General features: G+C 37.9%; 1 protein-coding gene across 5 annotated transcripts in view; it reads left to right on the forward strand.

The window, feature by feature from the left end:
• The window catches only part of LOC5569187 (protein Gawky), a 54,586-nt gene extending 30,292 nt beyond the window's left edge, over window positions 1-24,294 (forward strand). For 2 of the 5 annotated variants that reach the window (XM_021845365.1, XM_021845366.1), the window contains 8 exons: window positions 26-1,012; window positions 9,176-10,777; window positions 10,848-11,159; window positions 11,257-11,864; window positions 16,593-16,752; window positions 16,838-17,284; window positions 21,899-22,223; window positions 23,362-24,294. In XM_021845365.1, the coding sequence (XP_021701057.1) occupies window positions 29-1,012; window positions 9,176-10,777; window positions 10,848-11,159; window positions 11,257-11,864; window positions 16,593-16,752; window positions 16,838-17,284; window positions 21,899-22,223; window positions 23,362-23,513 (4,590 nt within the window). In that variant the 5' untranslated portion in view covers window positions 26-28 and the 3' untranslated portion in view covers window positions 23,514-24,294. The remainder of the gene's footprint in view (window positions 1-25; window positions 1,013-9,175; window positions 10,778-10,847; window positions 11,160-11,256; window positions 11,865-16,592; window positions 16,753-16,837; window positions 17,285-21,898; window positions 22,224-23,361) is intronic. The other 3 variants (XM_021845367.1, XM_021845368.1, XM_021845369.1) reach the window with 2 other exon arrangements.
• Window positions 24,295-24,746: the final 452 nt, after the last annotated feature.

Raw genomic sequence — 24,746 nt, forward strand, 5'->3', positions numbered from 1 at the left:
ACATAGATTACTTTTTTTATAACAGATCATGGAGATGATGAAAAGTAGCACCAGAAATCCCAGCATCGCATTGGTTCGATTCAGATTGAACCCACTCATACGCGGCGTCAACATTCCGACAATGTTCCACCGTAAAACGCACGGTGATATGTCAAATGTCACTAGAGCTGAAAAAAGTTCTTCTACTTCCATCACATCTAGCGTGGAAGTGGCCTTCCCGTATCTGAACAAGTCTGACTATATCTACTTGACACAATCAACGGACAGCGACTGTGAGTGCACCTTCTCGCTGATCACAAGATTTCCATTGGATGACTTCGGCGCCAACAAGGCGTTCGTTAGCCATATTACTGAGCTGATGCAAACCACTAATTCTGTGACTATGAAATGTGATTTTAATGCTTACCTGAATAATGTTAGTATTAGTCGTAATCTACCACTAGCTGAATGTACTACTTTAAGCTGCGACCGACAAAAACTGATCAACGAGCAGAAAATTGACGACGTGTCTCCATCATGTTCCAGACATAGCTCGTATACGAAATTCGACGATTTACTGGCAATGATCGCCAATGAGAAGACGCTGCTGCAACGTCTCGTTTCAGAATCTCAAGGAAGACTACGGCCTCGCATGCGTTTGTGTGGTGGTGGAGAGGACTCGGTCAATAATGGCACCAGTGCCTGGGGAACCCCTCCGACATCCGCCAACAGTACTAGTGCTTGGGGCATGGCAAACCAACAACCGCCGCAAGCATGGGGCGGAACGCCAGGCAATAGCAATGCAAACAGTAATAATACTAGTAATAATAACAATCAACCAGCAACGAGTCAATCGCAACGGCAGCCATCACAATCACAGGATCAAAATGCGAACAAAGCGCCGCAACAGGGGCAAAATACCACCAGCAACAGCACACCGAACGCTTGGAACCGAAATCCCACGCAGCCCACAGGGCTGAACCCAAATACTGCTAACAATAATTTACAACTGCAACAGCAGCAACAACAACAGGTACGGTAATTGAATGTATGAGTTTACATGTGTATAATAAGGCAAGCAATTTTTAAACATCAGCCCGGATTAGATAATGCTTCATAGTGCCTTATGCGTCCATACTGAAATGTTTGATGCGTAAATCATATACTTTTTCTTTGAAACATTATACACCCTTAAATTATTTTACGGATTCCTGTAAAAATCTCAACAGCTGAACAGTTCGGTGAAATAAATTAACGGAGTACGGTAAATTTTTACAGTATTCGGTGAAAAATCACCGGAATCCGTAAAATTTCGACGGAATTACGGTGTTTTATTTCACCGAACTGTTCAGCTGTTGAGATTACGGTGAAATTCACCGTAAGAGCTTAGTGTGTACATTGTTCTTAGAGCACGTCGACCAATTTAGGACATGTTAGGTCACAATCCACATAAACTGGTGAGCACAATCACATAAAATTTTGTACAGACTGATTTTTTGAAATCTAACAAACATCAGTATACTTCAAGATTCCGCCATTTAAAACAAATTGTATGCTGATAGTCGTTTTTCCAGAAATACATATTTCAAAATATTCTTAGGAATCCTTCAATGATCATGTCGGGAATTTTTTTAAATAACTCAAATAATCACAATGAATCTCGGTCGGTCGGTTTTCAGACAGACCGGACTACATGATTTTTTGGCGTACCGTAAAGTGCCGTAATTCAGCGCAGTTAAGGAATAAAACATTTCAAATGGCTGATTAAAAATTAGTATTGCATCAACAAAAAAGCTTTATGAGTGGATCGCTAGCAAATCTGTTTTAGATTATGGGAAAAATATGAACTTGACTATATTCATAATTTACAATTGTGACTTTTTTTTTTTAAGAGTTCACTCGTTGAAATTGTCTAATTCCGCGCATTTTTTAAACGCTTTTTCATATTCCGCGCAGAAGAATGCCTAATTCCGCGCACTCGCGAAACAATCAAATTAACATTAATTTTAATGTAAGGAGGAATCCATTCATTACGTAACGCTGAAATTGAACATTTTCAACCCTTCGCCCCCTGCATAACACTTTTTGTTTAAAAAAAAAGTAAAGTTTTGTATGAGCCGTTTTTATATTTTTATACGTTTTTTTTTTTAATATTTTGACTATCACATGAAATAAAGATAACATTTGTTATAGTATTTTCATTACCGTGGCGTTGGTACGTGTGTATTTCGTATAGGGGAAAGTGGAGCAGTTTGACCACCTTAAGGAAAATTCGATAGAAGAGCAGAACATATTATGAAATTATAATATCTTATCATATCTTAGAAAGTTCACGAATAAATGAATTAATTTTCAAGATTTGACATTTTTCGCGTCGATTTTTATCGATTGGGTGATATGAGCACCCTACTTAGGTTATGAAATCATCTCATACAATATACTAAATTAATTATTTTGTTCACTAAACTTGAAGGTTATTAAAATTGGTGGGGATTGCTCATCAAACCTTCCGGTCCGCCTCATAGTTACGTACTATTTGGTGCTGGGTGTAGTTCTTGTTTTTCCAGCTGTATTGAAAAGCATGAGCCATAGTCTTTGGCATACAATCGGATCTATCTTTAGCAGAAAAGAACCGAAATGTCTATCGACGACCGGTGATTGCTAGCAGATATAGTGGAGAGCTTGTCTTGAAACGTTCATCGCTTCAAGCTAGTTGAAAAACTGAATACACTGATTGCCTGTCGATCAGAGCCGAACTAGGCATAGATCGTATACATACATCTGAATCTACATGTCTCCGATGTATTACATCGTTCCAGGTGGGAGTTATCTGATATGTGAATATGGTACCATAACAGAATTTTCCATCTGAACGAAGTGATAAATCATAATATTCCGCAAACTGTATCACACATCTACAGAATGTATTGCGTGAAGTTAAGACACAGCAGAGTATTGGGTACATAGGACCAAGTCCCTGCCGGGTGGCGCGAAACTGATGAGCGATAGACAATAGAATCAACAACACTGCCATAAGGGATAGTAAGCATGTGACTATTGTCGAAACTATGATTAGGAGGCAAATCAACATCCCAAGATCAAATTTTTGTTACAACCCAATGTAGGTATTATTAAATTAGGCTGTAGAAAATGATAAATATCTGATCACTTAGGAACCTTGCAACAGGTAATAAATGCTCGTAGTCTGTTTTCTTAGAATACACATGTATAAATTGTTAAAATTGCCGAATCATACGCGGAATTTATTAAACGGATCATGAAATTAGGACTGAAATCATAATGATGATAGATTATCAACTTTCCTTTCGTCTTGCTATTTGTTACCGTTAGAATCACCAAACTGATTGGTTTCCCACTACTTACACCAATACAACAGCACGAAAACTGAAGTATTATAATCGCGCGTTGGAACTTTCAATATCCATATATTACATCAATAGTGAATTCTTGTATGTAGCCAGTATAAATAACAGAATCATCAACTTCTTGAACATTCTTTAACTGAAAACAGGATGCTTGTTTTATCAAACATGCTCAATCTGCACCTAAAATCTCGGATCCAAATAGTTTTCTAAATAAAAATTGTGTCTAAATAAAACGTGTAGGCCAACAAAACATAATTGAGTAGGAGTTTACAAGTTACTTAGCACATGAAAAGCAGTTTAAATTAATCTATTACTAGATCAACACTAATGCTCACATTTTTATATTCTCATTTCATCATGGTCCTCATTGCTCGAGCGGAGACGAACACCCTGGAGATGGAAAAAATCGACAGCGCTACGATAAGGAAACGTAACAGATGAGAAACTATCGATTCATTTATCAATTATAAAACCCCGTTTTAATGTTAACACTTTGTTTCTGTTTTTTTCTGTTTTTTTTCGTTTCAGCAATCAAATAACCGAACCAACTCTACTATCTTTTCATTTCTTCTTCGTTATACTTATAGTCCTTCTGGCACTGAACCGAGTGGTGCGCCTTCCGCTTTCTTACTGGTGCTGTTTTTCCTGTACATTTGGCATAGTGTCGGAGGTGGTGTACTGTATTTGCTATACAACGCGCTACTTTCGATATTGTGCTTGGCGTGTGGGGAAGCAGTACTAGTGGTGAAGCGGAGGGCGCCATTCGGTTTAGTGCCAGAGGGACTATATCTATTTAATGTATCTGAAGCTTGTGGGACCGCTTTAATTCCGGCGCCTGCTTGTGGAAGATCCCGGTGTGCTAAACGGTATAGGACATGTTAACGGGGGAGGCTTGGTAGGTCCTCACCCAGCCCGTGTCTAGATGGGCGGATAATTGTCTGCCAGGGTGTGGATTGAGCAATTACAAATTACAATTAAACTTGAAGGTTATTAAAATTTAGAAACATTCTGCACAAAAAGATTAAATTAAAAAAAAAAAACATTGTGACAGTCAAACATCAACATTCTAAAATGATGAAATTTGTAAGAGCCATTTGGGGCAATATGTATGTGCAGTTTTTTCGAATATAATTTATTCCTTTTTCTTTGAGTTCAGAATACTCACTATTAATATGCCTATTGCTTCATCTCCATGTCAGCTTTGGGATTGCATGTTATTTCAGGAGAAATTTATGCAGATTTCAAGGGGTGCTCATTCCACCCCATTTGCGAAACCGCCCTTACTACCCCTTTATTTGTATTCTCCACTGTTCATACAATACAAGGTCCAGTTCACATTATTGCTTGGAATCGGTATGTATTAAACAATTCAATTAATGCTAGCCGCTAATGCCACAGGTAACTGAAACTTAAATTTCTTACGTCACACAACATATGGCCATTTTCATTCCCTCTCCCCCATATCACATACTTTTTGTATCGAGGCTTCGTAAATTATGTATGGATCGTCACGTTTTTGTGAATCATTCCCGAGAGTGTGTCGTAATTCATAGAAAACCCCTATTTGTTGATATCTCAATAAGTCTCAATAAGAATTGTAGAATATAAATAAGTATCGCAATCAAGTGAACATTGGCAATGTTATTTGTGGTTCACAATGTTAATTTCGTATCTACAGATGTATAGAATAATCTATTGGGGTTGTCCATAAGCCACGTGGTGTTTTTTTTTTATTTTCAGAACTACCCTTGTCTCTCCTTGTGGTCTATTGTTCACACAACAATTTTGAAATTTTTGGTCCTTAGTGTTTGGACAAACTTTTCTGCCGTTATACGCATAATTGTCCCATGTTCCAAAATATGAAACCGAGAAAAACGTAATTAAAGATTTTGGCACATTTATGCTCCGTATGGATAAAGGTTATGACATTTTTTTAAATTTCTTCACTATAATATGGGGAAATGGGTCTATTCTAGAGTCAAGAGTTGGTTTTACCGAAAAAAATGTGTATTTTGCTTTCAAATTCAAAGTGGGACAGTTTTGCCTAGAAATACCGAGTTTTGGGGGATATTTCTACGCATAAAAGTCCCACTAACTTTAGCAGACCGATTTTTGCACATTGTTCTTGACGGTAGCTTTGACGTGAATTTTGTACTGAAAGTGGAAGATATGTATTATAAAGCCTACGTTGAGGGTCTAAACTAAGGCTCATGTAGCATGTAGCAAAGTGCAGCCGTATAATGGGTATGCAAATTTATGTGGTTAAAAAGGACGCATAGGCACTTGAATGCAAAGTTATGAGAAAAGTCGTATGTAAGATGAAGACAAAGTGGAAGGTGGGAAGAAAGAAGGAGAGACATTTAGCTATTTTGATCATGTTCGCATAATCGACGTAAGCGCCAATATGATAAAAATTTATTTTGTCATTGTTATGCATTCTTTACCTAATTATTCATTTGTTGGACTCAAACAATAGTCTTAGAACACTATGTTGTGAAACAGGTAATGTTCCATATGATGTAAAGCCTAAGTAACAAAATGTTGTCAAAATGATTTTACACAGAATAATAAAACCTAAAAATCTAGCACTTTATTTGAAAGTGATGCTGAAAAATACATAGTGGGACAAATATGCGTAGAAATGTAGTTATGCGTAGAAATTCAACAATGGGACAAATTGACTTGGTATGTTTTTCGTAGAGTCTTCGAACAAAGTATATGTTATGAAATTGTTTTCTAATAATATAGGTTAAAATAGACTATTTGGATGCAAAAAATAAAAAATGAAAAAAAGTAATATGGGACAGTTATGCATAAAACGGCAGTTTTCCTCCCATCATGAACGAACCGTGGTTTCTAAAAAGACGTGTCCGTGCAATAATTTTAAAAATAAAACTCAATAACTATGCTAATATTTGATAAAATTTAATAGAAGCATCATGAAACATATCTGTAGCAAGTAGTTCCATAGAAAATTGCATAAAAAAATAAACATTTTCAATAAAGAAATCGCGTTTGTTTATAGTTCCTACAGTCTTAGCACGGACGCTAAGGAAATTGAAAAAAATGCGTCATCTTAGACGGTCCACCGGGTCTGAACCAGACGATTATAAAAATCGAATGTAGATCGGATTTTTTCTCGCTAGAGATCAGTATTTGATCCATATTTTCATAATCGGAAAGTTTTAAAATTTTCTATCGGTGAAATTTTGATTTTTGCACTTTTCAGCTATTTTTCATACCAGAACCCATGGAAACCTCGTTTTTGGACGCATTTCAGCCCATACAAAATGTATAGAAAAAATTTCACCGATAGAATATTTTAAAACTTTCCGATTATGAAAATATGGATCAAATACTAATCTCTAGCGAGAAAAAAAAACGATGTAAATTCGATTTTTATAATCGTCTGGTTCAGACATAGCGTACAAACCTCCACTAATTATTTTTTTACGCCGTGAAAAATGCCTTATTTGCTTTTATTTGAGACTTCAAACTTATTCTAAATCATAGTAGCATCAAATGGCATTAAAAGTTGCTGAAATATTGATGTGTATTCCCATATATAAATAATTTTGTATGAAATGCGCGGAATTAGGCAATGCGATGAATTAGGGCACTTTACGGTACTCTAGTATTTTTATACGTTAATGACTCCATCAATTCTGATTTTTTAGAAAGCTATTTCAATACTGATGTACCATCAGTGCACCAGATTCCGCTCATTTAAGGGAAGTTATGTGTTCAAATGTTTATTGTAAAATAACTATTGTGTCGATCAATACTATTTTTATGTCACAATGTAGCTCCAAGTATATAGGTAACCAGCGGCAAATTAAAAATTATTTGAAAAACTTCCATAAAAAATGTATAGGGAAAGTGTACCAGTTATGGCTATAGTGATTCCCTATTTGGCCATTTTTGTTTTCTCGAAAACCTTCACATTTTAAATATTTTTGAATGTTTGAAAATTAAAATATATTTGATATTAAACCCAACCCCGAGATAGTCACTGAAAAAATTTCAGTGATGATTTCCTTCGGAAGGGAAGTAAAGCCGTTGGTCCCGAGATGAACTAGCCCAGGGCTAAAAATCTCGTTAATAAAGATAGAAAAAAAAAAACTACTTGAACACACACAGAATGATCAAAAATTTTAAGACAATCAAATTATGACATATGGCGATATAGGGAACCATTATGTCCATAATTGGTACACCTACCCTAATTGCATTTGTTAGTAACAAATTGTTACTGCATCTAAGTGTTCCTATTTCCGCTCACGGTAAACAGATTCCGTGACGAACTTACTACAAAATGCATTATTTCGAATTTCGTAATATATCCAAATATATTTTTTGACAACTACCAAAAAGCTAAACATTCCTACTTTGCAATTGAATTAAATGGACAAATTGATGTGAAGTTTTGCGAAAAAGTTACACGTCTTCTCAGTGAGAATCGAACTCACGACTCCCTGATCTCTAGTTAGGGCGCGTTACTCCTACGCCATAAGAGGACTCATGGACGCAAAAGTTAACCTGAATTCGATTTCAGCTCAATAACCACGTGGTTCTTTTTCGCAAAGTGCACCTCTTTCTGAAGAATTAGATTTCAAACCGCGAAATGTAAAAATTCTGTCGATATGAATCGAAAAAGGATTAGCTAGCGCACAAAAACAAACAGACAAGCATGTCATTTGATTGCGTTGTTTTACCTTATGTCTGAGAAAATTGCAGGAGAAAGTAGGTATCAGCTTAGGTTGCCGAAAATACGTATATAGGGGAATTATATGTAAATTTGGTTCTCTGCATTGTTGACCAGGACTAGCGCGTCGTGCAGTTGATCACCATCAAAAGCACCGTGATGCTGTGTACAAAAAGCAATTTCTTTCACCTGTGTTGTACAAAATACAATACAGCACGCAAAGAATTATCAGCTATTCAAAATAATAATATTGTTTGTTGGGGCCTTCCTTACCGAGTGGTTAGAGTCCGTGGCTACAAAGCAATGCCATGCTGAAGGTATCTGGGTTCGATTCCCGGTCGGTCCAGGATCTTTTCTTAATGGAAATTTCCTTGACTTCCCTGGGCATAGAGTATAATCGTACCTGCAATACGATATACGAATGCGAAAATGGCAATTTAGGCAAAGAAAGCTCTCAGTTAATAACTGTGGAAGTGCTCATAAGAACACTAAACTGGGATGCAGGCTCTGTCCCAGTGAGGACGTTAATGCCAAGAAGAAGAACATATTGTTTGTTGTTTCTTTCAAAAAAAGATATGCAATTCAATACAACTGGATGTACTGAGTTGAAATAATTTTAATTATTTTTGAATCAACAATAATCTACATCACTTGGAATATAAACTGTTTTGTACGCGGTTGTCAAAATCAACAAAAAAAATGGTTGAACCTAATTCGCAGTGTTGTTGAAACAATGAAAACCATTCATAGGCCGACAAACAATACATATTTTTTGTTGGATCCATATAGAATTCATTAATATTTAAAATTGTTTTCTCTGCGTGAGCGACTAATGAAATGTTAAAGGCATTACTATAACATTACACCTACTTGGAAATACGTCCCTAACAATGGGTCCATACACTGAATTCATGATCTTCTAGAAAAGTTATCGTCTCCGGTATGGGCATTTTGTGTTTTCGCGGTTTTTGTAGATCATCAAGAATTCGTGATGTTATATATTTGGTCCAAACCTTCTTGTATGGCGTATAAAAAAACCCAGCGTTTTAATCTTGCTACCGCATATCCAACATATTTTCATTGTTTGCTCTTCCTTTATTTTCAGCAACAGCAGCCAACACAACAGCAGCAAATAGCCCTTGCCAACAACGGACCCATTGCAGCAAAAAGCCAATTGGAGCAGCTGAGTAATATGCGTGAAGCGTTGTTCAGTCAGGACGGCTGGGGATGCCAGAATGTTAATCAGGATACGAACTGGGAAGTTCCTGGGTCACCGGAACCTGGAAAGCCGGAAAATAATGCACCACCCGGTGGATCTGGAGGAGGCAATGGACCGAACCCGTCCGCCACAGGATGGAAACCTTGTAATACCAACAATGGCACAGAGCTATGGGAGGCAAATCTGCGCAACGGTGGTGCGCCTCAAGCACCACAACCAGTGCAAAAAGCCCCATGGGGTCCGGCATCCAACATTGGAGGCACATGGGGCGAAGACGATGATTCAGGTGAGGCCAACGTTTGGAACGGTGGTGCAACAGCAAATCCACAAGCAGCAGCTCCACCTGCTTGGGGTCAGAATAACCCTGCCATGTGGCCACCAGGCAACGCTTCTGGACCAAATACGGCCGCGGTTAAAAAAGAAAACGAATGGGGAGGAGTTGGTGTGATTGGTGGCAACACCGCTGCCAATCCAACTGTGCCGCCAGCAGTTTCCGGATGGGATGGAAGAAATGCAGCCGCTCCATCTGTTAATATTCCAGGCCCGATTGGGCAAAACACTCCAATGGATACAGCTCGAGATATTCGTGGCGATCCTCGTGGCATATCTGGCCGTCTGAATGGTAACGTTGGAATGTGGGATCAACCAAATGTCCCGAATCTATCGGCTGCTGCAAAAATTGCACAAGGGCCTCTTCCTACAGTAACCAGCGGTGGCGGCAACCAATGGAATGCGCCTATTCCTAACAAATTGCCTGGAGCATGGGACGATTCGTCCCCATCACTAAACACAAGACCATCGTTAGATGATGGACCGAATGCGATATGGAATCAAGGACCTTTGTCACGTCAAAATTCGAATGCTTCTAACTGGAAAGATATGCCAGATAATGTTTCACGGAATTCCGTATCACGAAATCCTGCTGGAAATATGCTCGTTGGTGGGCCAGTTGCACGAGGCATGCGTTTGGGTGGAATGAATCCTGGTATGAAACCTGACAGCAATATGTGGGGTCAAAACCAAGGAATGCCATTGAATGGTTCATGGGATGACGGCGGATGGGATGATAAGGCTTTGGGTGCTAATGTACCTTGGAATGACTTTGGTCAAAATAATCTCTGGAATAAGGGAAAGCAAGGTAGTGGTGGGTGGCCTGATTCTAGTGATATGATTGGCGGCGGTGGTGGCGCAAGCGCAGACTGGAACATGAATAAACCACAGAACAAACTCAGTCAGGCTGATTTTATTCGGAAGAGTAATCAGTATCGGATGCTTTGTGAGAATGGTTTCAAGAAAGAAGATGTTGAATGTGCTCTCCGAAATACTAACATGAATTTCGACGAATCGTTTGATATATTGCAACGTCATTGTGCAACTGGTGGCCTGGGCGATTGGAGACGCCCGGATGATCATTCGGCAAGTGGATTCGACGCTCCTTTCAACAACCGGTTCCCAGCGGGTCATGGATCGGGAATGCCATTTTCACAGGTTTGTATATCCCGTAAAGCAATATTTGTACATTAAAAATTGTATCTAATCATTCTATTTCGAATGGCAGAATCTCCTGAACAATTTACCGGGCGTTGGAGGCACTAATCCCAATCTGGCTGCTTTGAACAGTATCAAGTACCTGTCTCAAGGTCCAGTAGCCGGTCATTCGTCATATTCGCAAGGACCGAATCCGTTAGCTACTGCATCCGCATCAAACCCACAAAACGCCCAAGCACAACCTTCGACTCAACAATTGAGAATGCTCGTGCAACAGATACAGATGGCAGTTCATGCCGGTTTTCTGAACCACCAGATATTGAATCAGCCCCTTGCTCCTACGACTTTGTTGTTACTCAACCAGCTACTCAGTCAGATACGAGTAAGTACCATGTGAAGTTCACAATCAGTACAACAAAAGTGGTTCAAAAGGTTCAAATTGTAGCATTTATTAACATCTTTATGATCTTAACTTCCAGCAAATGCAGCACATTCAAAACAACCTCGCTCGAAGTGGTGGAGCTACCGGTGTTAGTACCGTGCAGCTAACAATGCAAATCAACAAACACAAGGCGCAGATCTCCCAGCTTCAGCAACAAATAGCAGCGCAGCAAGCAATTTACGTTAAGCAACAGCAACAACCACAGCAGCAGCATCAGCCTACAGGTCCCCACCAGCCACCTGTAACTCCAGGGGGGATGAACCCGGGCCTTGGCGGGGCTGATTATCTGCGCCAACAAGACCTTGTCTCTTTGCAAAGCAACTTTGCAGATATGGCTCTTGGAAAAGATCCAGTGACCTCCAGTGGAGGATTTCCAACCAGTGCTGCAGCTGCGGCCGCCGCCGTTGCTGCAGTCAATAACAGCGCTGGTGGCGCTGCAGTGAACGCCGGAATTGCTGCCGGTGCCACTGGTATTACTAGTCAACAGTCTCGCCTGAACCAGTGGAAACTGCCATCGCTTGAAAAAGAAAGTGGCGCCGGTGGTGCTAATGATCTCACTGATTTTTCTCGTGCTCCTGGCACGACCGGAAAATCAACTTTATCAACGGCAAGCTCGAACATGAGTTCTCTAGGTTTACAAGACGGGTAAAGTAAAACAAAGTACACTCAAAATAATCCAAACGTCATTGCTACGTAAAAATTCGTTCGTAAATCGTTGAAAATCAGTTTTTACTAATTCTACCTGACTGGCAACAATTACCAGGCGATTTATAAAAATCAAATGGGGGTTGAAAGATACCATCAGTGAATCAGATTTCGCGGCATATCGGGTCTGGGTCATTTGGCATAACGCCGTTTGGCATGAAGGACATTTGGCATAATGGTCACTTGGCAAGATGGGATATATTTCTAGTTATGTCAAATGGCTATTATGCAAAACAGATCCGAGCACGTGGATTTTTTTCATAATTTCACCCATAATTTGTCCATCTTTACCACGCGTAATGAGTTAATTAATTTAATAACCATGCGGATTGGATTACCGAACAGCTCAATATAAGCGTCAATTTAAAACGGAGTTGTTGGCTTTATGTCAAATGACTCGCTTCAGTTTCAATCTTCTACCAATATCTTTTCACCACCAGATAAATATATATAAATATATCTCATTGAACTATCATCTAAGATCTATTGAAACAATTTGTAAAAGATACTGGAAAATCCACGTAACAGTTACGTGAAAGTACAGTGGATCAGACGTACCGTCAAACGGGGTGACTTGCAAAAATTTTCAACTTCAATCAGCCAAAACCATGATCTAAACGTCATTTAAAAATATAAATTCCTTTTTGAACTTTTATTCGCCGATCCGCCTACAGCATGAGATGACGGAAGATTAAATCAAACTATCATTTCAAAAAACATAAAATAGGTGAACTTTTTCAAATGCCCTTGTGCTGGGTGACTTGCAACACTCAATGCTAATTTAGTTTTTGCCTACAACATGTTGATATATTTTTTAGTCGTACTTGTAAAGTATTGTTATTCATGTATTTAAAGGATTCAAGCCAGTACAAGCGCATTTTGATTGTGTATTTGTAAGAAAATAATTAAGATATTTTTATATGGAAAAATGAGACGATGAATGGAAAAATGAACAATATTATTAACGAATGTTTGTAGTCGATTGATGAATTATTACTCTTTTGATTATTAAGTAGACTTGAGTATTAAGTTTTCCATTTTTATAAAACTCTAAATTGCTTGGAAATTAAGTGTTGCAAGTCACCCCGCAAAAGTACATTTGTATAAAAAGTATTTTTATTAAAAATCAGAAACACCAATCAGTAGAATCAGTATTGTAAATTAAATCTACCTCATGTTTCAGACCACGATTTTGAACCTCTATCAATTATCAGTTTTCAAGACATTTTAATGAATCATGTTTAATGTGTAAACATATTTTTAATGGCTGCTTTAATTGTGGCCACTAGGGTCTCGTTCTACTTCGTCGTAAGCGCTATTATTCGTCGTATCAAACTTAAAATGTTCTACTACGACGGATATTCCAACTTACCTACAACATAGATTCATTTTCCAAGTGTATTTTTGTGGAAGCTGTCATGGTTTGTGCACTTGTACACCAAAAATGCAATAAAACTACTGTATTTCGTTAAATAACTTCAGTTCAATTATCCATTTTGCACTTTTTCACCGAAGTCGCATGGATGAACACGATTTGAGAGAAATGCTTAACGATCGACACCAATAACACCACTTTATGATACAAGTTTCTTCCCGCCCCCTGTGTGACTTACTTCGCCAGGCACTTATTTTCACTATGGAAAACCTTCGTACTTCTTCACTGAAGGATTTCATTCCAGTCACACGCCGTGAAAGTTCAATAATTCACGAAATTTTATGAAATTTCCTCACCTGCCGCGTAAAATTCAGAATGTAAACAAAGTTCAATCCGTCGTACCTACTGAATAAAAAAAAAGCTTGTGCGCATCAATGTGTGCACGATGCTCGACGTAATAATATGGTTGTTTTCGCTGTACTGTGAGCAAATGCCATAGTTGTACGGTCAAAAGGAATTGTGTTCATATGTTTGGGCTGAATTTTGATGACGAACAATGAATTTTAAAGGAAATTACTATATTCCATCTTGCTGAAGGAATGGAAGGAGATGCCCGTAGATTTATACATTCTAGTGAAACATTTTATTATATTGCTGTGTGCGTTTGAAATGCAAATATCAAATGCGGGAACTCTAAATGCGTAAGATTTTTCATAAGAAATGCGGTGTCAAAGATAGATTTTTCTTGCTAGGGCGGCGGTGATTTATACAATCGTTGCTAGGTGTCCTTTGATTGTTTTGTGTTACCGCATTTGGAGGACGTTTAGTTAAGATTTGCATCTCAAATGCAAACAGCAATAGTGTTGATCTGGGAGGGAGGTACAGATACTACACACGAAATATGACTCAACACTTTTCCAAACTGCAAGATAACTCCCGCTCACCAATGACAATCAAGGCAGGCTTTGGAAGAATCGCTACTTTTCTTTTATTGTGTACCTTCGATCTTTCTGGACAAACTTGGAAAAAGGGCCATAGTTTTATGTGTACTTAATTTTAATTTTGATTGAGAAAGAGTAAAAAGATACGTGTTTCAATACTTTATATTTGATCAAATTATAAGGTGCTATCGTAGCATTGCTTTTGGGTGTGCAGGAATTGATTTTCAACCGATTGTTGTCAACTTTGTTGAAATGCAAAAAAATGTTTTGATCCATTACGCGCTTTTATCAAGTTTGTCCATTCTCTAAGATCTGGGCTCACAGTGACAGTTCGTGACAGCAGAATCTCGGCTCAATATGACGTACATAAATTTTGTATCGGTTTCTCCCTCCCAGGTGTTGATATGTTGTGTTTTGACCACTCAATATATCACAGTAAGCCGTAAGCTGTGAGACGAATCCAGAAACTGATTGCGACAGAAATGAAAACGATACGACGGATTGAGAATACGGCAAGATGCATTTTCTTTGCATTATTTCCAAAAAGACGATCAAGATTTATCCAAATCCTATTGTACAATACTAAAGCCGTTTTTAGAAAGAATTGTTTGGCATCGGTTTGTATAAGCATCATTCACTGCAATACTGGGAAAATTGCAGTTCTCACTGATCAATGCTTAATACGATGGATACTAGCACATCACCCTACTTGAATTGTGAGTCACGCGTATTGTAGCACCGACTTATAACAAATTTTCTTTTGATAAGGTACCATGGGGCAAGTGGGTAATGGATTTCGCATAGTTGGGATTCTTCAAAATCTAAAGACCCTAAATTAAAACAAATAAGGTCGTGTATATTTTTTGGCTTGACTCCCACCAAATATAAGCAGTATACTGAAATTGATTTTTATGTAAAATTGAAGATAAAAGTACAGAATTTTTTTTTGAAAAACCTCTTCTTACTTTTCACTTGCCCCACAGGTGGGGCAAGTGAAAAGTTCATCGTTTTGACCAATAAATTCAAAAACTAACAGTTACATTCACAATTTCCATTACCTTTAACATTTGTTAAGGCGTCCCAATGAACAATAACATAAGTAATATGTAAACAAAGAAAATTTTATGCTTGTTTTCTTCTGTTCAGTTATGTTTGTTGAAATGATTCGACAACATTATAATTGCAACATTTACTATGTTAGTTCTTATGGGCCATCATGGGCCAGCAATTGCATTTCTGATCTCTATAATTTCCACCGCTCATTATTTGTTTTTAAGAAAATCGGATATGACGTCGGATAACTCTTCAAGAGAAATCAAACGAAATCCTTCAATAAAGTATTTAGAAACTTTTTTATGTGGATACACCTATACCCTATTTTTTATGTTTTGAACTAGCTTTACATAGACATTCCACGAGATTTCCGTGCGTTCTCTTATATTGGAACTTTTCAATCAACATCTTCCTTTTAATCGGCTTTCCGAAGTAAACATATTAATATCGTATTATTTGACAACCTTTTTTTTTAGAGAAGTTCCATGATTTGGCCATGATAATAGCATTTAACGCTTTGAGTGTAGTGTTTCTTGAGTTATCAGCACGTTCTGTTGTTTTATGATAATTGCAAACCTTTTATACTTATAGCTACCTATAGAGAAAACACAAATTCAATCTCCAATGAGAAACTTTTCACTTGCCCCACGTGATTAGAAAACTGACAGTGTTTCAATTTAGTTATTTTTAGGTCTATGTCAAATTATTTCTAAAACTTTTTTATTGCAGTTTAAAACTGTCAGAGGGGACAACTTAGAAGTGGTACAGAAAATTATTTTCTGCATCTTTTTTCTACAGAAAATATTGAAATAAGATTACACGCCGCCAACTTGTTATGGAGTTATAGTTGACAGGTTAACAATATTTCGCTCTATTATGCAATAATGGCTGAAAAATCTCAGAAATCTCTTGCCTATCGTAATGTTCTCAATGGCCTCAAAGATTTACGCATGAGTTTAAAACATTAATTCACATATTCAGTAAAATATTCCAATTATTTTCACTTACCCCATTTACCCACTTGCCCCGCGGTACCTTATTTGTGTTTATAGTGAAATTTGGTTGTAAATTACAATGTGCTGCAAGTCACTCCGCCGTTGCAAGTCAGCCCGTTTGACGGTAGTCCATAAGATCCATAAGATGGGTTCATTCTGAGCTAAATCATGATCCGCGTAAATACTCAAAAAAAGTTGAGTGAAAACAAAACACATTTCTTTTCACTTAACAATAACGTTTGGATTATTTTCAGTGTAAATATAATTTGTCAACCAGAATTCAAACATTTATATTTCATTTTAGAACGTGGTCGTCTGGACGTTCTCACATGGCTGATGGTTGGCCTGACCAAACCTCTACTGGCAGTGATCCGGATAACAAGGATTGGAATTCACCACAGGATAATGCTGCATTCTCCGACCTAGTGCCTGAGTTCGAACCAGGCAAACCGTGGAAGGTAAAGGTGATCGCTAAGCGTTTTCGAACGCATTTTTCGGTACAAAGCCGGAGAATCAAATTTCTAACTAAGCGCTTTTGTTCCATTTCAGGGTGCGCAGATGAAAATTGACGACGATCCAAGTATTACCCCTGGTAGTGTGGCTCGCAGTCCGTTGTCTATTGCAACAGCAAAGGAGACTGATTTGTTCGGTACCGCTGGCAAAGCATCGCCGACAGATTCAATGGGTCTCACGTCTTCCACATGGGGCTTCAACTCATCACATCCAACTGGTGGAAAGCTGGCTGGCAATGCTGCCAAAAATACATGGCCTGATACGATAACATCCACCACTGCAAGCAGTAGTTCTGATCTCTGGGGAGCTCCGGTGGGAAAACCCACGCGTGGACCACCACCGGGACTGGGTGCTAACAAAAATGTGTCGTCCGCTCCCAATGGCTGGCCCGGCAGCAGTGGTGTTCAAAGATCCGGTTCGGGCGGTAACTGGCCGAGTGGATGGGGGTCGTCGTGGCTTTTACTAAAAAATCTAACTCCACAGGTATGTACGGGTATGCAGAATTAAAAAAAAAACATGAAAATGAGATGAATAAAATAGGAACTGTAATAAGAAGAGTGCACAAGTATAGTGAGCCTAGCTAGTTTGGTATAATTCCGTTCGACATAAATCCATCTGATAATTGGGTTCATTCTACGAGTGGAGTGAGGTGAGAATTGTCGGTCTCGTCTAGCGAGTTGACAATTCTCGACTCGAGAAAAGTTATTCGCCGTGTAGGGTTTCAATGCTAGTAATGGACCCCTTAGTACCTGAAATTCATTCTAGACGCTTTTCCGCAATGATATCTCAGACGCATATACGTTTTGTGGAGTCTAACAACAAATTCAATGTCTTTACTTCATAGTACGTCTATGAAACATACAAAATCATTCGATTTTTCCAGTGAATTATGCATTTGAAAAACTGTTGTCCGAATGCCTATTATGGACCCTCCCGGGGTCCATAATAGGATTGTTTACAAATTTGACGTTGAGTATTATGGACCCTCCATTTGATTCCCATGTAATCCGGCTCGCTGCCGACGAGCCTATTATGGACCCACCTGGAAATGCGTATTATGGACCCTCTTGTGTGATTTCATTTACAAAACTGTTCAAATACAGTGATACCTCCATGAGTCGATGTTCCATGACTCGATATCGACTCATGGAACCATACTAAAAACAAAATTTCATGGTTGCTATGATGGTCCCTAGAAGTAGCTTTCCAAGGATTGCTATTCCATGACTCGATATTTCCATGAGTCGATGGTCCCTTCAATATCGACTCATGGAGGTTTCACTGTATCTGTATTTATGCGTCTTAAACCAAATATTTTGCCTGAAACTGCTGACTAACAATGTAATCGAAGTTCCCCCGGTGGATTTTCATAGGAATAAAGTTGCTTTGAGTGTTAATTTTATGTTTTTCTGTAGGGGGTCCATAATACGCAAAGGGTCGACTCCCTAAATTAAATGGGGAGTCACCTCATTCGAGTCGAGAATTGAAACCTCGATATATTTGGGTTTATTCTATACGACTGGCGTGAGGTGACAATTGTTGGTGTCGTATAACGAGGTGACAACTTGAGTGAAGTGACTCTCCATTTGATTTGCACGGCGAGTCACTTCACTCGAGTCGACAATTGTCACCTCGTTATACGACACCGACAATTGTCACCTCACGCAACTCGTAGAATTAACCCAATTATCCATAAAAGCATAACTTTCCCGTATGGATTTTCGAACTAACACTTGTGCAGTTTATTGTACATAATTCGTTGGCCGTCATGGAGGATGGAGAGACACTGCCATGGACCTAGATCGAAGATCGATGTAATAGCACGTATGTAAAAGAATAGAAAACATCTTCTTCTTCTTTCTGGCATTACGTCCCCACTGGGGCAGAGCCTGCTTCTCAGCTTAGTGTTCTTTTGAGCACTTCCACAGTTATTAACTGAGAGCTTTCTGTGCCAATGACCATTTTTGCATGCGTATATCGTGTGGCAGGTACGAAGATACTCTATGCCCTGGGAAGTCGAGAAAATTTCCAACCCGAAAAGATCTTCGGCCGGTGGGATTCGAATCCACGACCCTCAGCTTGGTCTAGCTGAATAGCTGCGCGTTTACCACTACGGCTATATGATATTAAAACATATTAATGGTAAATGTCTGATAATGCAATTTGCGATCGCTGTCGGTTTATTAACGCTCCATTGTTTCGTGAAATCAATTGTATCATGATGTTTTTAGAGTTATGTCAAGCAATTATCATGTCAAACGACTATATGTCAGGTGGCATTATGCCGAACTGGGAACAATCAAGTTTTATCGGCTAAATAAAAAAAGCCTTAATCGTAAAATCTTATACCTCAATGCCTAATTTTGTTGGAACTTAGGTAGGTATCTAAAAATATGTGATTTTATAAAGAAAATCGACGATTCGATTCCGATGAAAACCAAACGTTTTAATTGCAAAAAACGCCGCCAAATCTTGTCCCTCCCCTTGGTTATGCGACCTTGCCAAAGGCCGAAACCAAAGGCGTAACCTGTAGTGGTGGTAAGGTACCGTGGGGCAAGTGGGTAATGGAATTCCCATAGTTGAGATTCTTCAAATTCTAGAGACTTTAAATTGAAACAAATGAGGTCGTGTATATTTTTTAGCTTGACTCCCACCAAATATAAGCAGCATACTGAAATTGAATTTTATGAAAAATTGAAGAAAAAAATACAGAAAAAGTTTTTGAAAAATGTCTCCTTACTTTTCACTTGCCCCAAAAGTGGGGCAAGTGAAAAGTTTACCCTTTTGAACAATAAATCCAAAAACAAACAGTTATATTTAAGATTTCTATTAGCTTTAACATTTGTTAAGGCTTCCCAATGAACAATAATATAAATGACATATAAACAAAGAAAATGTTATTCTTTTCACTTGAATTTTCTAATCTTCATTTATGTTAGTTGAAATGATTCGACAACATTATAACTGCAACATTTCCAATGTTAGTTCTTACATTATAGGACAGCAATTGCATTTCTGCTCTGTAGAATTTCCTCCGCTCGTTATTAGTTTTTGAGAAAGTCGGATATGACGTCGGATAACTTTTCGGGAGAAATCGAACGGAATCCTTCAATAACGAATTTAATATCTTTTTTATGTGGATAGACCTATACCCCATTTTTATGTTTGGAACTAGCTTTACAAAGACATTCCACGAGGTTTCCGTGTGTTCTCTAATATTGCAATTTTTCAGTCAACGTCTTCCTTTTAATTGGCTGCCCGAAGCAGACATATTAATATTGTAATGTTTGGCAACATCTTTTAGAGAAGTTCCATGATTTCTAATAGCTTTTAACGCTTGAGTATAGTGTTTCTTGAATTATCAGCACGTTAGGTTTTTCTATGATAATTGCGAACCATGTTTACTTATGGCTACTTAAAGAGAAACACAAATTCAATCTTCAATGATAAACTTTTCACTTGCCCCACCTGATAAGAAAATTGACGGTGTTTAAATTTAGTTATTTTTAAGTCTACGTCGAATGAATTCTCAAACTTTTTTTATTGCAGTTTGAAACTGTCACAGAGGACAACTAAGAAGTGGTACAGGAAATTATTTTCCGCAACTTTTTTCCACTGAAAATATTAAAATAAGATTGTACGCCGCCAACTTGTTACGGAGTAACAGTTGACAAGTTAACAATTTTTCGCTCTATTATGCAATAAAGGCTGAAAAATCTCAAAAATCTCTTACCTATCGTAATGTTCTCAATGGCCTCAAAGGTTTACGCATGAGTTTAAAACGTTAATTCACATACTCAGTAAAATATATCAATTGTTTTCACTTACCCCATTTACCCACTTGCCCCGCGGTACCTTATCACATTTTGGCATTTTTTGCTTAAAGCCGCGTCATAATTCATATGGCATAGACGCAATAATATCTCGGATGTGATCCAACGGACATTCTGCGTCATTGATAGAATTGATGCCCATTTCAAATAATTAATCTATTCGAAGTGGACATTAATACTATTGGTGACGTTCAGTTTGCCTTTTGTTAACCAGAATGATCCGTAGCCACTCTTACTATTAGCTAGCTAGACACATATACGACGTAGCGAATACTTAGGAACTCTTAGGAAAATGAGTAGTAGATTCACTGAGTAGCAAAAAGTGGCGACAATCTTATTTTAATATGGTTTTTACATTGCCATAAGAAATACCTCTTTTGTAACAACGTTATAAATAATCTGATTCCAGCTTCATTTTCGCAAAATTTACAAGCAGAAAGTAGGCGTTGTGAAGCATTGCATTTGCCACCGAAAAGTGAATCTTGTAGGAGACTGTAATAGAAGCCTAAGGTAACTTTACTCTTCAATATTCACTATAAAAATGACTATGGAAAGTAAGACGCAGAGATCGATCATTAGGGTACACTTGCTAGTTTCGAAAAATTGTTGAACAGACAAGGAAAGCGACTTTTTTCTTTAAGGATATATGAACGTAATGACCAATAAATACTTTTAACAACAAAAATGAAATTAACTAGAACTACTACTAAATAGCCTAATTTTGTTAAGACTTGACGACAATTGACATTTAAGACTCTAATCTTACGTAAAAAAACAGGAGTAATCAGAATAGCACTTGAATGACAAATTATTCAAAACCATTTCGACTAGACAGTATTAGTAATGACACTACTACACTACTATTTCAAACAAATTCTGATAGAGCTGCTGATTTTCACAATGCTTCCTTTTCCCAGAAGCAAGGGAAAATGGGTACTTTTCAAAAACTACCACGTCAAAATACTAATTAAAAAACAGTGTTCATGTGGGCGCCATTGCCTAGTCCGTCTGAGTATTGGTCCTGGTAGAGGGGAAACTTGGCAAAAGCCAGACCGAGGGTTCAGCCTTGACAAGTTAAGCTGTCAGGCAGCTCCAACTGAATACCATACAAAAAAAAAATCTTGTGCAATCTTATTTAACACGTTTAAACAAATATTTCAAAAGCGTTGGCTTACAAATCTCTTTTTACATATTTTTTGTAAGACACAGTGGGGTATAGCGAATGTACTCGATTATTTAAACTACACACATTTATTTCTTACAGATTGATGTCGCTACGCTTAGAACGCTCTGCATGCAACACGGGCCATTACAAAATCTGCAACTGTACGCCAACCACGGTTTGGCACTGATCAAATACTCTTCTCGCGAGGAAGCAAACAAGGCTCAACAGGCGCTCAACAACTGTCCACTTGGAAGTAGTACTATCGGGGCCGAATGTCCCAGCGACACCGAGGTGCAGGCCTATCTACAACAGCTCGGAACGCAAGCTGGAAGCATCACTAGCAACGCCATGGTGGCACCACCCAACAGCAGTGGTGGAGTAACGAGCGTTGCCCAATCCTGGCGCCAAGCTCCCAGAACTGGCGGTAGGGTTTACATTTTGGCCCATCTTATACTGCCCATACTCGCAATACAGTCCCATTTGGAAAATCATCATGTCGAGAAAAACGCATCTGAACCTTATTGAAAAATTTTTCGTAACGCCGCTGGTGGCGACATAAAATTCTGGTGGCATTACTAAGCACATTATCATTACAGTATAAGAAAATGGTCAACGAATAAAATATTGTTGATGCAATTGATTTAACTGTATAAATCCAAGATAAAAGCAGGTGGGACTCGTTATCCGAGTACTTTTCTCATCAAATGCAAATATACCCGCATACCAGTCCCATTACTTGGGACTCGCTTACTTTGTTATCGCGCACATTGACACATTTGTTGGCAAGTTTACTACATCTTCCAAAGCACTTTTCCTTTTGCTATAATTAGTGCTATCATCTTTTAATTGCAATATTTCCTTTAAAATAATCAACTATACGGTGGAGGTGGTGACAGTGTTCAGTTCGACCAGTCGACGATACCAGTGGTGATGTGCGTATGCCCATGTAGGCCCAAAAAGCTTTCCCCTCCATGTCGTTTGAAGATTAACCTACCGGAGGCGGAGATTTCGTTACTAATTGACCAGAGGACGAGAGATGTGACAGGTATAGCTTTGACTTGGAGGAAAGCTATTTATTTTATGTTTTGTTTAGACTTTCTTAAGAATTAAAAACTTACAATGTTTCAACCATCAATATCACCAGAAGCATTCTGGAAAAAAATGAAGTCATGTAAAGCAAAAACAAAAACTACATTTTCATGGAATAAAGTTGACTTACAATACTCAAATTAGTAGTATTTCTTTTTCTTTTGAAATGAAAACTACGACGCAAGATTACAGGAATCATAACAGGAAAGAGTTGGCTTGAATTTCATCGTAATCTACTAGTGGGACTGTTATGCGGGTACTTTCAATATGGGACGCACATAGTTTGGTATTTTTTTCGCATTTTGTCCATACAAAGATACAATTTTAGATATGCTACCAAGAAGTACACTAATAATAAGTACGATTCATGAAGAAAACTGAAAAATGATGAAAATTCAAATGGGACTGTTATGCGAGTATGGGCAGTATACCTATTGACTAACTATCGCATATTGTTCTACTTCTTTTTACAGGCTCTGACACCTGGGGCTCCGGGTGGCCACCTACTAGCACTGGCACTGGCAGTATGTTCTGGGCACCGATCGAAGGCGCCACCGAACGGAGCACACCTTCCAATCTGAACTCATTTTTGCCAGAAAGTTTACTAGGAAGCGAGTTGAACTAGAAAACCTTCTCCAACATAGAATGGTCTCGAGCCCTATTTAGGCATTGAAAGTCTAATTATAAACATACTTATCCATTTTTCTACAAGGTTGTGTTTTTACATATGTTTTAAAAATATGTATATTTATTGTTTTCCTTTATTTTGGTGAAATAAAATTACACAGGAACTGTCGTCCAACATGTTATCAACTTTTCTTTTCAAACGTGTATTTTTATCATTCTATTGAGAGAAAAATAAAGCAAACAAACCAGTCATTGTGCCCATAAGGGCACTATTCTATTACATTTAGAAAATGCTAAAACGAACATAAATGCAATTCACAAAGGTGATTCTCAGTGTTTTTACGATGAACTGTTATTGTTTAGATTACACAAGAAAACGCGTACATAGATCTGTTACTCTCGAGTCGCGACAATACCTTCAGAGGAAGACAACGGACATATAGTCGACTATTGAAGAAAAAAAAAAGCGATTGCAACATCATTTTTATATGAAAAAAAGTTTTAATCTTCGTAGCAAAATAAAATAATAATAGAAAAGCATACACTTTGCAGTGAATAAACAAAAGGAGACATAAATCTAGTATTAATGAAATGATAAAAAATAGCTGTCTAAGTCAGTTTTTTAGATTTTAAGACAAGTAGTGGTAATGAAAACCAGAGATATAGACATTTGAAGTATATAAGAAAATTAAAACTATATTTATTAATTTTAATATACATCAAGGCGAGAACATTAAATTTACTGTATATGAGAAATATACATAAATGTTATTATTGAATTATTTTTGAAATTATTTAGATATCTGAATAAACCAGTATGAATTAAAAACTAGTTTCGTCCTGTATCTTCTATTGACCAACAAATGTTTATCAAATCCTTTTTGGGTCTGAATCATAGGAACGGTTGACTGGACAAGAAGTGCACGAACTATGGGCGACGGATGAGAAGAATGTGGGTAAAACCCGGATATTGCTGTGTCTGGTACTGGTATTCGTCTGGGCAGGGATCCACTCATGGACAAGCAAAAGCAGCCGGAAAACGGAAACAAACAGGAACATGACAAAGCAATATTTGTACATAGTAATTTTGCATGAAGCAAAACAATGAAATATTTTTTTTTTTTTAAATGTTTGTCAATGCGATTTTTAGTTGTTGATTTTTTCGGCTGTTTATTAGTTTGGATGTAGCTCAAAGATCTATAACGAAACAAAATTTTGTATTTGTATTTGT

The sequence above is a fragment of the Aedes aegypti genome, chromosome 2, assembly GCF_002204515.2.
Source record: "Aedes aegypti strain LVP_AGWG chromosome 2, AaegL5.0 Primary Assembly, whole genome shotgun sequence".
Lineage (NCBI taxonomy): Eukaryota > Metazoa > Arthropoda > Insecta > Diptera > Culicidae > Aedes > Aedes aegypti.